At 51.6% G+C, this 14,204-nt stretch overlaps 7 protein-coding genes across 7 annotated transcripts; 4 read left to right on the top strand and 3 right to left on the bottom strand.

The window, feature by feature from the left end:
- Positions 1-721: 721 nt before the first annotated feature.
- Positions 722-925, top strand: NUU61_005110 (uncharacterized protein; the record flags this gene model as incomplete). The annotated part of the gene is made up of 1 exon (XM_056655692.1): positions 722-925. One exon carries the CDS (start codon positions 722-724, stop codon positions 923-925), a length of 204 nt encoding a protein of 67 aa, XP_056511305.1.
- Positions 926-1,987: 1,062 nt separating this feature from the next.
- Positions 1,988-2,954, bottom strand: artA (14-3-3 adaptor artA; the record flags this gene model as incomplete). Its single annotated transcript, XM_056655691.1, has 4 exons — positions 1,988-2,092; positions 2,152-2,222; positions 2,281-2,829; positions 2,894-2,954. 4 exons carry the CDS (start codon positions 2,952-2,954, stop codon positions 1,988-1,990), a joined length of 786 nt encoding a protein of 261 aa, XP_056511304.1.
- Positions 2,955-4,369: 1,415 nt separating this feature from the next.
- Positions 4,370-4,946, top strand: NUU61_005108 (uncharacterized protein; the record flags this gene model as incomplete). Its single annotated transcript, XM_056655690.1, has 4 exons — positions 4,370-4,503; positions 4,648-4,713; positions 4,781-4,846; positions 4,907-4,946. 4 exons carry the CDS (start codon positions 4,370-4,372, stop codon positions 4,944-4,946), a joined length of 306 nt encoding a protein of 101 aa, XP_056511303.1.
- A 748-nt stretch (positions 4,947-5,694) lies between these two features.
- On the top strand, positions 5,695-6,295 carry NUU61_005107 (uncharacterized protein; the record flags this gene model as incomplete). Its single annotated transcript, XM_056655689.1, has 2 exons — positions 5,695-5,703; positions 5,756-6,295. The coding sequence occupies 2 exons, from the start codon at positions 5,695-5,697 to the stop codon at positions 6,293-6,295; spliced, it is 549 nt and encodes a 182-aa protein (XP_056511302.1).
- A 582-nt stretch (positions 6,296-6,877) lies between these two features.
- Positions 6,878-9,039, bottom strand: NUU61_005106 (putative nucleoporin Nsp1; the record flags this gene model as incomplete). Its single annotated transcript, XM_056655688.1, has 3 exons — positions 6,878-7,084; positions 7,141-7,264; positions 7,328-9,039. 3 exons carry the CDS (start codon positions 9,037-9,039, stop codon positions 6,878-6,880), a joined length of 2,043 nt encoding a protein of 680 aa, XP_056511301.1.
- Positions 9,040-9,481: 442 nt separating this feature from the next.
- Positions 9,482-11,265, top strand: NUU61_005105 (DUF5102 domain-containing protein; the record flags this gene model as incomplete). Its single annotated transcript, XM_056655687.1, has 3 exons — positions 9,482-9,575; positions 9,644-10,485; positions 10,546-11,265. 3 exons carry the CDS (start codon positions 9,482-9,484, stop codon positions 11,263-11,265), a joined length of 1,656 nt encoding a protein of 551 aa, XP_056511300.1.
- Positions 11,266-12,030: 765 nt separating this feature from the next.
- Positions 12,031-13,603, bottom strand: NUU61_005104 (fungal specific transcription factor domain-containing protein; the record flags this gene model as incomplete). The annotated part of the gene is made up of 3 exons (XM_056655686.1): positions 12,031-12,326; positions 12,438-13,445; positions 13,600-13,603. 3 exons carry the CDS (start codon positions 13,601-13,603, stop codon positions 12,031-12,033), a joined length of 1,308 nt encoding a protein of 435 aa, XP_056511299.1.
- Positions 13,604-14,204: the final 601 nt, after the last annotated feature.

Genomic DNA, 14,204 nt, shown 5'->3' with positions numbered 1-14,204 from the left:
TCTTTTATATATTCAAAATATCTATATTATATGGACCTCTTAAGTAATAAGGGCTATTGTGATTATAGTCGAGTGCTTCTCGTCTAGATTAATAGGGGCGATGGCTCTCTCTAGCCCTATTTTCAGAATAACCTGTCCCCTATACTGATTAAGGGTCTCGGCATTCTAAAGTTAGTTCTTGACCCCGGGGGCTATTATTCTGCCTCTCTGTGGATATAAAAAGGGAATGAAATCCGTCTACCCCCTATATATTCTTCTTCTTCTTCTTCTTCGTCCCACAGAACTGCTTAGCTAGAGTATCCTCTAGAGCAACGGTCTCGACAATGAAGTTCAACACGGGCATCCTCCTTCTTGGAACTGCGGCTATCTCAAGTGCCTCAGCCATTCCAGACCCAGACGCTCTTGGTAAGCACTTCCTTCCTTGCTCTCTGTTCTAGGAGTTGTATATATATATTCTATAAAATAAAGTATCCTCCGCTAACCTTTCTCTCTTTCTGCTTTTTCCTTCCTAGCCTCCAACAGCACTGAGCTCGACCCGAGAAGCCATCGCTGTGGATCAGCCGGTGGAGGGGCTTGTAACCATGAACCGGACCCTGTGCAGAAGACAGTACCGGCGCCTGGCTGTACAAAGGACGACGATGGCGTATACTGGGCGTGGACAACCTGTGAAATTGTCGACACTCAGCCTTGGTACTCCACCGAAACCAAGAAGAATGGCAGAATGGTCCCCGGGCCATGGAAGTCGAGCGCGCACATGCCCTGGTGCTGGCTCACGTCGGATCAGGATAACCGGCGTTCATGTGACGAGGAGGGCACTCCTCCGAACCTGAATGACCCGGAAGTGGAGTTTTGGTGTCTGAATATTGACATAGATGGAGCGCAGAATGATAAGGGCAAGCATGGTGGCTGCTTCGTGGACGGCTGAGCGTTTAGGGCACGATTCTGGTGGTACCTAGTGCAGTAGGGGGGGGTTGGGGGATTCGCCGATGTCAGATTCATGGTTTCTTCGTTTCTATATGTCTTGAGTCATTTATTTACTATCATGCCTAGGTATTATTCTAAATAGTGTTCTAAATTATACTATAACTAATATATAAACTATACGCGATTCAAGTCTGATTTAAACTATTTCGAGAGTAAAGATAATAACCATATCTACGGACTCTAATAGTTCAGTATTTAGCCTATAATTTCCACTAATTTCTGTACTAAAACATCGCATATTCATTATAGAAGAGAGAAAAGAAAAAAGGGTCCAGAATATAAAGTTCGTCGATATAGGGCAGTGTAAGCACCCATTGTACCAATATACTGCAGGATACCGAGAGTTATTCTTAAGGGTCTAGCAAGAATCTAACACATGGCACAAATACGGACATAAAAAAGGAACTCAAAAAGAAGACAGATAGACAAAGCCAAGTCAGGGTTCGGATTGATACCCTTCCCCCATTTGTGGTCCTGATAAGGAACTGGTTTAAAAAAAGAAACTTCTCTGGTGGGTGTCCGTGTGTATGTGTAGTAGGGGTGATTGGAGAGTGCGCGCAAAGGGGACTCTTTGGGTAGTTCGAGGCAAGTTAGACAAAAAAATAACAAGGGGAATGAAAAAGAAACACAAGCGAAAAAAAGAGGAGACAAGACTGATATCCCCAGACAGAGAACAACAGCACCGGGCCACAGAAAACAAGAAAAGGAAAAAAAGGAAATAACCGAGCACAAAAGCCAAAGCGGAAGGCTCGAAGTGAAAAAATGACCTCAAGAAGACATCGAACCAACAAAGCATGGATCCTCTCCCCGCCTCCTCGGGGCCTCTTCTAGCAGGAAAACAAAATCCAGGTTCAGTTCAATGCTTCTTACAGTCCATTTTTCTCCTCTTTCCTTCACTCTATTCTCTTGTACCGGAGGACCCGTCGCGCTCCCTCTCTCGGTTGTTCCCATCTTGCCCCAAGGACGTGAGTCCATCAACATAGTCTTTTTAGGGGTTCTCTCTTTACTCGGCCGGCTTCTCGCCCTCAGCGGTCGGGGCCTCCTCCTTCTTCTCGGCGGGGGCACCGCCCTCGGGGGCGGGCTCGGCCTCGGATGAGGTCCAGAGGGTCTGGAAAAGTAATCATTAGATTTGACAGAACTATGTAGATGAACTGATTCTTGACTTACCAGGTTGTCCCGGAGAAGCTGCATAATGAGAGTGGAGTCCTTGTAGCTCTCCTCGCTGAGAGTGTCAAGCTCTGCACACTACGTTAGTCCTGGTCTTCCCTCCCCCTGTATTCCCGATGCGGGACTTACCAGCAATGGCATCGTCAAAGGCAAGCTTGGCCAGGTGGCAGGCCTGGTCGGGCGAGTTGAGGATTTCGTAGTAGAAGACCGAGAAGTTCAGGGCCAGGCCGAGACGGATGGGGTGAGTGGGGGCAAGGTCGGTCTGGGCGATCTCGGTGGCAGCCTTGTAGGCCTCCAGGGAAGCATCGGCGGCACCCTTGCGGCGGTCGCCAATCGCGAACTCGGCCAAGTAGCGGTGGTAGTCACCCTTCATCTTGTGGTAGAAGACCTTGGACTCGCCGCTCTGGGCGGACTTGATGAGGTGCTCGTCCAGAACCTCGAGGATGTCATCGCAGATCTTAGCAAGCTCGGCCTCAATCTTTTGGCGGTATTCCTTGATCAGGGTGACCTGGGACTCGTTGCCCTTGGACTCCTCCTTCTGCTCGATCGAGGTGACGATTCTCCACGACGCACGGCGAGCACCGATGACGTTCTTGTAGGCGACAGACAGGAGATTGCGCTCCTCAACGGTGAGCTCAACATCGGCCGAGGCGACGACCTTCATGTTCTCGACCATTTCTGTCAAATGATTAGCAAATTTTGTTTTGGCAAGGCGGAAAAAGACCATGGGGGGAAAGCAAACCTTCGTAGCGCTCGGCCTGCTCGGCCAGCTTAGCGAGATAGACAGCGTCTTCGTGACCCATGGTGAAAAGAGATTTTTCTAATTTAAGCCAAAATTCGAAGTCAGTCACCCGTTCATCGATCACTTTGTTGGGATGAGATGTTGGAGATGGACAAAAAGATCACGCCATCAAGAGCAGTACACGCAGGCGATCGGGAGGGGTAGGTGATGGTAATCGCCCCCCTCAACAAGTATGACCAAGGGGTCCAGGGGGTAGATTCCTCTGGTTCATCACCCATCTATTTTTGTTTCACAGATCATCGAGCTCTCCGAGAAAAAAGAAACGATAATCATGGCCATTTGGTGATGGCCACGCGGCCTCGTTTCCACCCCAGCTGTGCGTTGTTGGGTGTCGCAGGCAAGCGGTCGCGGCAACGGTTCAGCGGGTAAACAAGGAAACGAGACCTGGTGGACACCACGATAGACATCGATGCGATTCCACAGAGGAGAATTTGTAGGCAAGGAATTTGTGTGGGGGATTGCTCTCGATGTTTTGATCCCGTCTCGGACCAGAGCGTGATGTGTGTGGGTTTTGCAGTGACCCGTAGAGTAGGGGAAAGGGGAAATTGAGGGACCAAATCAACGGTAAATACTTACCTGTTTAAAGAAGAGAGAAAAAAGGAGAAAGGGAGTTGGATGGAATCAGAGGAGAATCGATTGGGAGGGGGGGAAGGGAAGTGGGAGAGAGTTGAGAAGGAGGAGAAGGGGAGGAGGGGGGGGGACCAGAAGGCGGTGTTGTTGGGATTATTTACGTCTGGCGCGAGGCTTTTCGGTTCGCTTTTTAAACTGACAGCTGGAGTAAATCCCTTGGGGTTTACTATGTGAATTTTAATTATCTACTCGTCTTTTGTTCCTGTCTCTTTCTTATTTCCTCTGTAAAAGTTGGGCCTGAGGGCATCGTCGCTCTCTTGTACACACAGTCTTCTGTGTGGTTCGGTGGGCCACCCAGCGTCATCCCCCATGCCACACCCGCCAATCGCCCCGAGTTCCTTACTTGCGCCTCATTCGAGATCACATCCAAGATCCGTGGTGATTGTTATTGCAAGATGCCCTGTTGTTTCAGGCCTGTAGAATACTGGCAAGAAACCCTCTAGACACAGCATCCACGGGGACTATTGCTATAACCCCTCATAAATCCTTAAGGCCATACACACACTTCCCGTAGATTCACTGTAGATGGCCCCTCATAAGCCATACAAGTCGAATGAGAGACCACCGACTTATCGACAGAAATTTCGGCTCACCTGACATGGCTTAGGTTATCATATCACATGATCCGGACACCCCGTGTTTGGATCACATGATATTTCTTGGCACGTGTCGTCATCCGATGTGACTGTCAGCTCTACCCTGCTTCTTGGAACCCTCTCTCTGTCTGCTCTGTCTACTGTGGCATATTTCTCTCCCTCAATCATTTCGTCGTTATAATTCCCAACAATGTTCCGCCAGGCTATTGCTCGACCCATGGTCACTGCCAACCGGGCAGTACTTCAACGATCCTTCTCCGCCGCCGTCCCCCGGATGGGCGAGGGCGACACCGGGGCTCCTCGGAGTGGTGGCGCGGCTTCTAGGTATGTGATATTTCATGCATGAGGCCTTCTTGACTTTCAAATGGTGGCTGGCTGCCGCAACAGTAGGCGCAGCCCAGCTGCCTTACCGCAGTCGGATGACATCATCTCTAGATGACCGTCGCTAATATTGCTGTCTGTGGTTAGTGACGCCTTCACCAAGCGCGAAGCCGCACAAGAGGCCATCTACATCCGTGAGAAGGAGCTGGAGAAGTGAGTGGCCCCCAGCCCTCGACAGCCAAAATAAAATTGCAGTGACTAACCAAGTCCCGTGTGGCAGGCTGGGATCGCTGAAGAAGAAGATCACCGAGCAGCGCAAACACCTTGACGAGCTCGAGGGTCACATGTATGTGGTTTAGCATTCTCTTTTGTGGAACCCTCTGAACGATGGGGCTGACTTCTACAGTGACAAATTGACCAAGGAGCAAAATGGCGCCGGCCAGTAAATCTTGACTATCAAGAGCCACCCTGAATGTTGTGTATCATACTATCTCCGCTCTACTTAGCCGGCCATTTGGTATTCATAACTCGAGCCCGCATCGCTAGTGGTCTGTGACTAGACCATACAATTTTGCCATATTTCCAAACTTCATTGATATCCTGAACCCCTTCTGTATGGAAAGGTGACAACTAGCCACTGCAATCCATGTATTCTTCGTAACTTCCCCAGGGCTAAAGCTCAGGACGAGGCTACATTAATACCATTGTACAGATTTGCAAAGCTTCAAGGGAAAGAAGGCTATTCCCCTCGACAATCACTTTTTCCCTCTGTCCATCTTCACCCTGTGGCATACTCTGATCCTCCGCATATTGAGCAGCCTGGGGAAGCAAGAACCCCGGATTCCAGACATTGAAGACAGCCACAGCCAGAAACATCATCACAGCATCCAACACCAGCGCAAACCGCTCATACGTAAACAGGTATCTATCCCCGCCAGCCCGAGAAGAAGTCAACAATCATGAAGATGATCAGGTACAGGCGCGGGCTAAGCGGGGATTTTATTATATGTGTATAACTATTCCTAGGCTGATATATATTAAAGGTGAATTCAAATTGAATTATAGGTAGGCAGCAATAGATCAGTAGTGCCTAAGTAGGGAATGGTGCCTATACACAAGGAGATATCTATATAAGACCAGATATTCTATCAGAGAATATTCGATGCTTCTCTAATATCCAGAAACACCTTCATCATGACCACCGTGAGCTAAACAACATCAATTATCTTATGCATGGGTTGCTAACTGTTATTAGTACTTGAGCAATCACGCCATCAAACAAGAGATGGAGCTTATTCGGCTTCGGCCAGGAGACCCAGAATCAACTCAGTACGGGCTTTGGAATGCAATTCTAGGGCTACAGTTTCCTGTTTCCCAGGGATTCATCACACGCCCCCAAGACCGGCATAGTTCCCAGGCCGGCGCGTACGGCTTTTCTGATCTCCACACCTACCATTACCGCGGCACTGCAACACATGCGACAAAATTTCTCATCGTGCAATGCAAAAGACCCAGCGCTTCTACTCAGAGTTCTGTTTGGCGGCAAGCTGTCGACCAGCTAGATGAATATTTGAGCAATACTCACGGCACACGTCGACCTGCAAATCGTACTCCTGTGTATGGAATAGTCGCCATCGGCTTGAAGCTGCGCGTCTACAAGTACGATGATGTCAACCAGGGTGTTCTCAACTGGGCACCAAGGGGGTCGGGGGTGAAAGGGGGCACAATGTTGAACTTGGACAAAGATGCCACCAAAGTACAATGGATCTTGAATCACATTTACCACAATCACTAGAGATGATCCACGGCTGCAAGCTTTAGCTTAAGGGAGACTTTTCCAAGAATCGAGAATTGAATTATGAAGCTCACTGAATATTATTTTATCGGCCTAATTGCAATATAGCAAAAGTCCTACCGTGAACTACAACTTCTTATACAAATGTGCTTTCCAACTATATCGGCGGTTATTTAGTTTCCCAATCCAGACTGCACTGTGAGCCAATCAGGGAAAATGTATGAAACGCCAAGGGCATGGCATCGGGCTGTCAATGACTCGTGTACCTTGCATCGGACTACTATAACTCCTGAAATCGCAGTTGAAAGAGACCAGAAATACATGCCTGGCTCAATTGTCAGATTACCTGCCCGTAGGGGTACCAGATCAGATGTACACAAAAAAAAAAATGTCGCTCGCCCCAGAATGATCTTCTAGAACAAAGGAGCAAAGAGCGGGAAAAACGAAACCCCATGAAAATAGAATCCCTAGGCACATTGATTCGTTCTTTCTCCAAAGCGAAGGAAACCATGGAGCGACGTAGACGAGAATCTCCAATTGAAATCATTAAACACCATTAGATACCCATCATCCCACGATTATCTACCGCCGTCCCATGTAGGAACGGTAAAAGTCGTCGGCGGCATTTCCATTCACCCCGGGACTGCCATACCCATATCCAAGACGCGAGGAGATGGATTGGCCTGCTTTCTGGGCGCCAGCCACCTTGGATTGCAGGTCCGAGGTACCTTGGTCGATGACCTGCAGCTGGGACAGATGGGAGTTGAGGATACGAACAATTTGCGAGATCTGTAGGGACAGGTTAGCATGAATAGTTCAGAAAGGGCAGGGAGTTTTCTACATACCGGTTCGTCTGCGCGGTTGGTTTTGCTCAGGGTGGCACAAGCTCCGTTCACCTCCTCGATCATACTCGTGAGATCCTTGCCCATTTCATCCAACCGCTCCGAAAGCTTCTCGGCCAATTTGTACCTATCGACCAGAGTAAGTTCTTCCTGTAGAGGAAATAGAAGAGAAAAATGCAATGGTACTTACGTTCTCTCCCGCTCCTGATCCGGCCCTTGGAGGGACTCGCCAGGGCCCACCTGCTTGGAAACCATCTCATCCACTTCGCGTTCGTAGCGGTCAAGCCACGAGCCCAGCTCCTCCTGTTGGCCCTCTACTGATGCCAGTTGACGCTCAACTTCTTGAGTGGCCCGCTCTGCATCCACAGTGCTACCGTACAGCTTCTGAACTTTGGTGCCGTTCTCCACCAGCATCCGGTCCCAATCGGCGACCTTCTCGGCCTGTTCACGGAAATCCTTCTGGTACTTGGTCAGATCGGTGGCCCATCGGGTAATGATTTCGTCCATGGTTTTGTTCTTCAGGCGCGACTGAGCTGGGGGAGGAGGGCCTGTCGTAGATTGGCCCAGGGCGGAAGGTGCAGGCGCACCAGCCGTAGCACCAGCAGTTGTTGTGGCTGCGCCAGTGGTTGCGGTCGTACTAGCTTTGGGATCAGTAGTGGTGGCCGCGGCAGGAGCTGCGGGCTGAGTAGATGGCGCAGAGGCGGGTGGTTTGCCAAACAATCCACCAGCTGGAGCAGCAGGCGTAGCGGCAGGTGCAGCAGCAGTGCTAGTAGTAGCCGTGGTGCCAGGAGTGGTAGATGGAGTTGACTTGGGTGCACCCAGCGCTGAAAATAAACTTCCCCCAGCTGGTGCAGCAGCTGGCGTGGACGACGGCGTGGCCGCGGATGTGGTGCTCGCACCTCCAAGTCCGGAGAACAGAGAAGCCTGAGGAGTGGCTGTGGATGTAGAGGGAGTTTCCACCGAGGGCTGGGAAGCGGCGGTCGTAGTGGCCGGAGTAGCTCCGAGAGAAGGAAACGCGGGCTTAGCAGCAGAGTCGCCGCTAGCAGGAGGCATTTTGAAGAGGGAGGATGTCTGCGCGCTCTGCGCACCGCCAGTAGCCGGGGTCGCGGCGGCTCCAAAGAGAGGCTTGGGAGTACTGGCCGCAGCCGTGGTCGGAGTAGTCGACTCGGCCGGCTTGTCTTTGTTGGCGTTGCCAAATAGGCCCCCGCTAGGCGGAGCGGCAGGGGTTGCTCCGAATAGTGGCTTTGCGGCTGTAGAGGGGGTCCCAGATCCGAAAAGGCCGCCAGATGATTGGGGTTGCGAGGTGGCCGGGGTAGTTGAAGAAGCGGCGGTCGAAGGAGTGTTCGAAGCGGGGGCAGCATTCATGCCGCCAAACAAACTGGGAGTTTTGGATCCCGGGGGAGGGCCAGCAGGGGTTGTGGAGGTGTTGCCAAACAAAGAACCTCCCGCCGGAGCCGGAGTCGAGGTTGTGTTACCGAACAAACTGCCTCCAGTCTTCCCCGCTCCGAAGAGCCCACTAGTCGCAGTCTGAGCCGGCGCGGTGGACTCCGTGGTTTTGTTAGGAGTCTGAGTGCCGCCGAACAACGGAGACTGGGAGGTACTGGTGCCACTTCCGGATTGACCTTGACCACCAAAGCTGAAGCCTGAGCCACCGCTAGCAGGGGCGTTAGATCCACCGGCATTTCCGAACAGTGACGGGGTCTGGCCCGCTGTCGAGGTAGCTCCAAACAGCGAGGGCGACGCAGCGCCGCTCGTTGACGAAGCTCCTACATTTCCGAACAGACCACCACCGGTCCCTGTCTTGGAGGTATTTTGGTTGGAACCGAAAGCATTGCCTGATGTACCGAAGAGACCTCCACTGGGAGCTCCGCTGGAGGCCGGTGTGCCGAAGGAGAAGGACATGTTGCGTTGGGCGCGGTCAAGGGAATCGGCGAGCTTGAAAAAAAGCAGTCGAAGAAACAGCGAGCGACCGACGCGGAAGGGGAAGAGTGAGGATCCTGTAGAGAAGACCGCAGGACCCTGAGAGATGGGGCGCAATCTCTTGAATAGATGGATCCCAGCGACACAATTGGGGAAGGTCAGAGTCGAAGCAGAGGGATGACTGAAGCAATAATAAATCGGAAGGAGTTTCAGAGTGGATACGCGCTGGATTTGACGCCCCAACAATCAGGCAAACATACTGCCTGACCATAGAAACGTGACGCCTGAGGCAGACATGTCTAGACTCGGATCGATCGTGGGCAGGCAATAACATCGTCACATCTTGCACACGACACTCTCTGCATTGGATGGTTTTTGTTCTACTCTCTTCGTTCATGAACAACCCCTGAATCCGACCGCAACTATGTCGGAGGGGTTGCCTGATCCCTCCAATTCGTATCTGGAACCACCCAGCAAGACTACAGAGATGGAAGACGCCGGAGCTGAGGGCAATAATGGTATGGTTGTGGAATTTGAACCCTTAATCCTGCTCTATCCACAGAGTGTTAATTTGGCGCGGGTATAGTTTCGAGCAGCGAAGAGGATCACTTCTCAGACGCCAGTGAAGGCCATACCGATTCGCAACCACGCGGTCGCACTTCCCCTGTTCCACGAACTCGAGTGGAGCGGGTTGACAGCAGCGTCCAGCATGGCGAAATTCCTGGTACATTGGCATTTGAAAAGCGAGATCAGGATGCGGTTCCGGACGAGATTGAAGTTGTCCCCGAAGGCTCGCACAGCAGAAGTCATTCCCCGGCGGTGTCCTTGACCCCCGGAGATTCGCCCATACCACAGACAATGGTTGAGAAGGTGGATCCAAGCACACCCAGCTACGGGGAGGTCCCGGGAACAGAGGCCTTTGACAAACACCGGGCGGATGCTGTGCCAGATGTGATCACGAAGACTTCGGAGCCCGGGGACAGCCCAACGCCACCATCATTGGACCCTATATCCCAAGACACCGGCTCTACGACCGCAACAGTTCCCGAAACTCGGCTGTCACAAGTGGAATCTCTGTCCGCAGAGGAAGAGCTTTCTTCACATCCACGAGCTCATCGACGCTCGCCTAGTGACACGTTACCGGACACAGTGGAAACCATCCCCGATGCTTCAGTATCAGAAAGCACCACACTTCCCACCCACACTCGCCAAAAATCGACATTGATGGGCGGCACACATAATACTGACGGGGGAGAAGGGCAACCGCCCGCAGACGACTTTGACGAATTTGTAGAAGAACAAGATGACATGGGCGATGATGATTTTGGTAATTTCGATGATGGTTTCCAAGAACCCAGTGCGGAGGTTGCTGAGGCAGCTCCCACGGATGGAAGTATAACACCTCAGCATACTCACGCACCCTCTGCCGTAAGTGCCCAGGCCTAGCACTCGTTTTTCACCCTCCGACTCACACTGAATGCGTGTCAGCCTCCTCTCACCAATTTTGACGCTTTCAAAACCACTTCCGAACTCCTCAGCGCTCTCCAGGGCTCCCTCGACAGTCTTCTTCCTGCCTCCCAAGACCTCGGTTCTTTGCCAGCTGTCGAACCCATCCCTGACTCGGCCGCAATCTTCAGCACCGAGCGTTCTCTCTCCCTCTGGTCCCAGCTCGTTGCGCCTCCGCCTCTCCAGCCCCAAAATTGGGTTAAATCTCGAATCCGCCGGCTTTTCCTTGTATCTCTGGGTGTTCCCGTTGACCTCGATGAGATCCTCCCTGCATCGAAACAAAAGAAGCTCGTTCTGCCTTCGATTGACTTGGAAGGCTCGGGAGCAACGACGCCAGGGGGTCGGTCCCGCAGCCAGTCCTGCAAGGAGGGTGAGGCCTCCCAGAATGACCCTGACACTGCCGCCTCGATAGGACAGGCCTCCACTCGACAGAAAACCACTTCTCGCCGCGGCGCGCCTCCACCGCCGGACATGGATCTTTCTGCAGTGCGGCGCTTGTGCGCGACCACCGATGCCGCGCTTAGCGGCCTGACGGATGCCGAGCTGAAGCGGCACGTCCATGATTTGGAGCAGGTCGCGCGACGCGCCAGCGAGCTTCTAGAGTATTGGCTCAAGCGACGAGATGGCCTGGTAAGCGAGAAGGAGGCTTTTGAGGGCGTCATTGAGAATCTTGTCAGTCATGTTCGCAGAGTCAGGAAGTAGTTTCTATATAGCTCCTCGGTATATTTTCCAAATAACACCCCAATATAATGTTATATCTGGATGTTTTGAGGTCGATAGTTCCAATATGCGACTTGATCCTATCAGCCCTGGCTCTTTAATCATGGCCATCTCTTTCTAGATAGCCACCATTTCTTTTTCTCGATGTACAGAGAGTAGACCTGGGCTCTTCAAATGTCACTTCCGGGCAGTCTCGACACAATTACGTATTTGTTCACTCTCAGCTCAAATAGGTCACAATAGTCCTAGCCCCATGTGTTCTAGCGACGCATACGCCAAAGACAGATCCCATGGGAAATCCAACTCAACAGTCGAATCCACCGGGAAGTTTCTCTCACAGGGAGACAGTGAGTTTAGTAAAGACATGTTCAAACCGGGCGTATGGTAGAAAGCCGTCGAAGGACTATTACTGTACATCATCGCCTCAGCCGTCTCCCATGCGCCATCGAGATCAGGCCCGATTTCTCCTGCAGGAGGGCACAAAGGAGAACGATGGTTCGACGCACGAGAGGAATGCAACTATGAACAAGCCAAAAGAGAAGAATCCTCCGGGCTAGAAGTCCCCGCTGGGCGACTGTGTTGGCGAGTAGGAGCTTCCAGACAGCTCGTCAGCAGCGCTTGCAGACCGCGTCCGATCCATTGGGCGAGGTGGTACTCGGTGCAGCGGGCACGAGTGCAGAGTTCGATAACGGGCTTGATCATGTCGACGACGACGACCCGCGAAGAACATAGATCGATGTGGAGGTGTTATTTTGTGGCGACTTTCATTAGAAACGAGCATGCAAATGCGATCATCGTGTGGTAGGAGTGCGGGATGCCGATGTATGCGTCGATGAGGTCTGGGTCGGTCACGGTTAGCTCGACGACCGATTTGGCCGAGTTGATGGCCACGGCGGCGAGGTCTTGGGATTTTGTTGGGAGCGGGTCTTGGCTGGGGTCTGGTCCTATGCCGCGGAAGACGTGTGAGGAGACGAGGAGTTTGGAGAAGTGGTGGTGGAGGGTGATGGCTTTGCTTGGGTAGGTGCCGATTATCAGGTGATTTTCTTTTGAACCAAGGAGTATAATTTAGTTTAAAAGGAAGAAGGACTTGAGTAGACGGGAAGAATTGAAGAGATATAGTATATGGAATGATGAGGGGCTCTGGATATACTTACGAGAGATACCCAGCCAGTGAGTGACCCAGAGGTCCAGTTGCTGATTGAAAGCATCCAGCTGCGACTTGAGCAGAGTTGGCACACGGCGTTTAGAATCCTGTCCAAAGATCTCCGGGATAGACCGAAGAATCTGCAACAAGGCAACCTGGCTCAGGATCCGAATATCCGTGATCGAGCCACGCCAAACTGCTAGACACAGCATCCAATTCTGGATTTCTTCGCCATCGCGCAGTATCGAACGGCGTCCATAGAGTATAGCCAGATGCTGATCACGAACATAGAGCAAGTACCACAACCGCACACCGTCAATTAATCTCCTAGCAAGCTGATCTGAGACCGACGGTGACAGCTCCGGTTTGAGGTATTCGACCGCCATAGAGAAGTATTTAGGGAGCTTCAGCTTGACTGCACGCCGGATGGCAAGACCAAGGATTGACCACGAGATATCACTCAGCCAGAAGCACGCAATGCAAAGGCCCCGGAGGTCTTCCAAGATGACCACCGCAGAGAATAGAAAATCTGCAATCAACCTGCGGAGCTTGGGATAGCAGACCCGGTATTGCTGCTGCCCGTCTGGACTTTGCAGCGCTGCCACCGTTAGGATGGCTGTGAGGAGAAGCGGCGAAGCTTGCCGGAGATTTTCCAAGCTGGCATATTCACTCGCTATCCCGTAGAGGTAATGGTCCGTTCGTTGCAAGTAGTTATTCACCAATACCTCTGCATCACGAATACTCAGCATTTTGCGCGATATCAAATCACTGGGCCCACGGCGAATGGCCGCATCATCTAGTCGCTGCGAGCGCAGGCTCCGAAGGGGGGTGATTTGATAGAGGGACTGGATGGGAGGTTGGCTCGCGGTGGCCTCATCGCGACTTGGTGCCGGCGGATTCTCATCAATCAATTCAGCGTTGATGTCGGCAGAACCAGAGGAGAGGGTAGACTGTGTTTCCCTATTATCACTCTGTGTAGACTTCGTTCCTGCACACAATTCCGCCAGAGCAGAAGCGACTACAAAGGAGGCAAGCTCTGCTAGTCCCCGACACCCCGAAGCTCATTTACAGCAGTAGGGACGGTACCAAGATCATGTAGTATTGCATCTAGCAGCCTGATTGAGAAGTAAGTAAATGAATTTCCTTCACTATATCCCATTCGAGGGACGTACCCATGATCAGAAGTTGGCAGAAGATGAGTAGGATCCTTCTTTGATAAACACGGCAGCTGCTTGGCCAGACACCGTCGACATGGTGGCTTTTTGTCGGGCAGGGCACATCGTACCTGGTTCCATCAGTTTGTAAGTCTTAGTAGAGGGAATGGGGGCACCCGTGCCTTATGCTTCTGACACTGTATGCAGGCTGTCGCGCGTCGAGAAGGTCCTGTGGTCGAAGGAAATTTGTTCATCTCCATTATTGCAGAAGTGTTAGCTATAAAACCTTTCGATGCCAGGCATGTTGTAGGTATTAAAGATCCTCGGCCAAGTGGCCGATTTCTCGCTGATGACTCCGATGGGGCATGTCAACAGGCAAAAGATCCACCCTTTGCGTCTATTCCAACCCTCATTTACTTTAATCTCGTGGATATACACTTTCTCTCTCTTTGTACTCGAGAAGCCCATAGCGTCTCTAGTTCGGTTGCAGTAGATAGCCTGTATCTTTTACGGCAGATCCCATCCATAGATCCATAAGCAGTGCGCCAACAAAAGAAACCATGCAGAGATCAAGGGAATAAACGAATCAAACAAAGTGGTATAATGAACATAAACACAAAAAA

Source organism: Penicillium alfredii (assembly GCF_028826965.1).
Source record: "Penicillium alfredii strain IBT 34128 chromosome Unknown utg000007l_segment0_segment0, whole genome shotgun sequence".
In the NCBI taxonomy this organism is placed as follows: domain Eukaryota; kingdom Fungi; phylum Ascomycota; class Eurotiomycetes; order Eurotiales; family Aspergillaceae; genus Penicillium; species Penicillium alfredii.
This window is presented reverse-complemented; position numbering and strand designations above follow the sequence as displayed.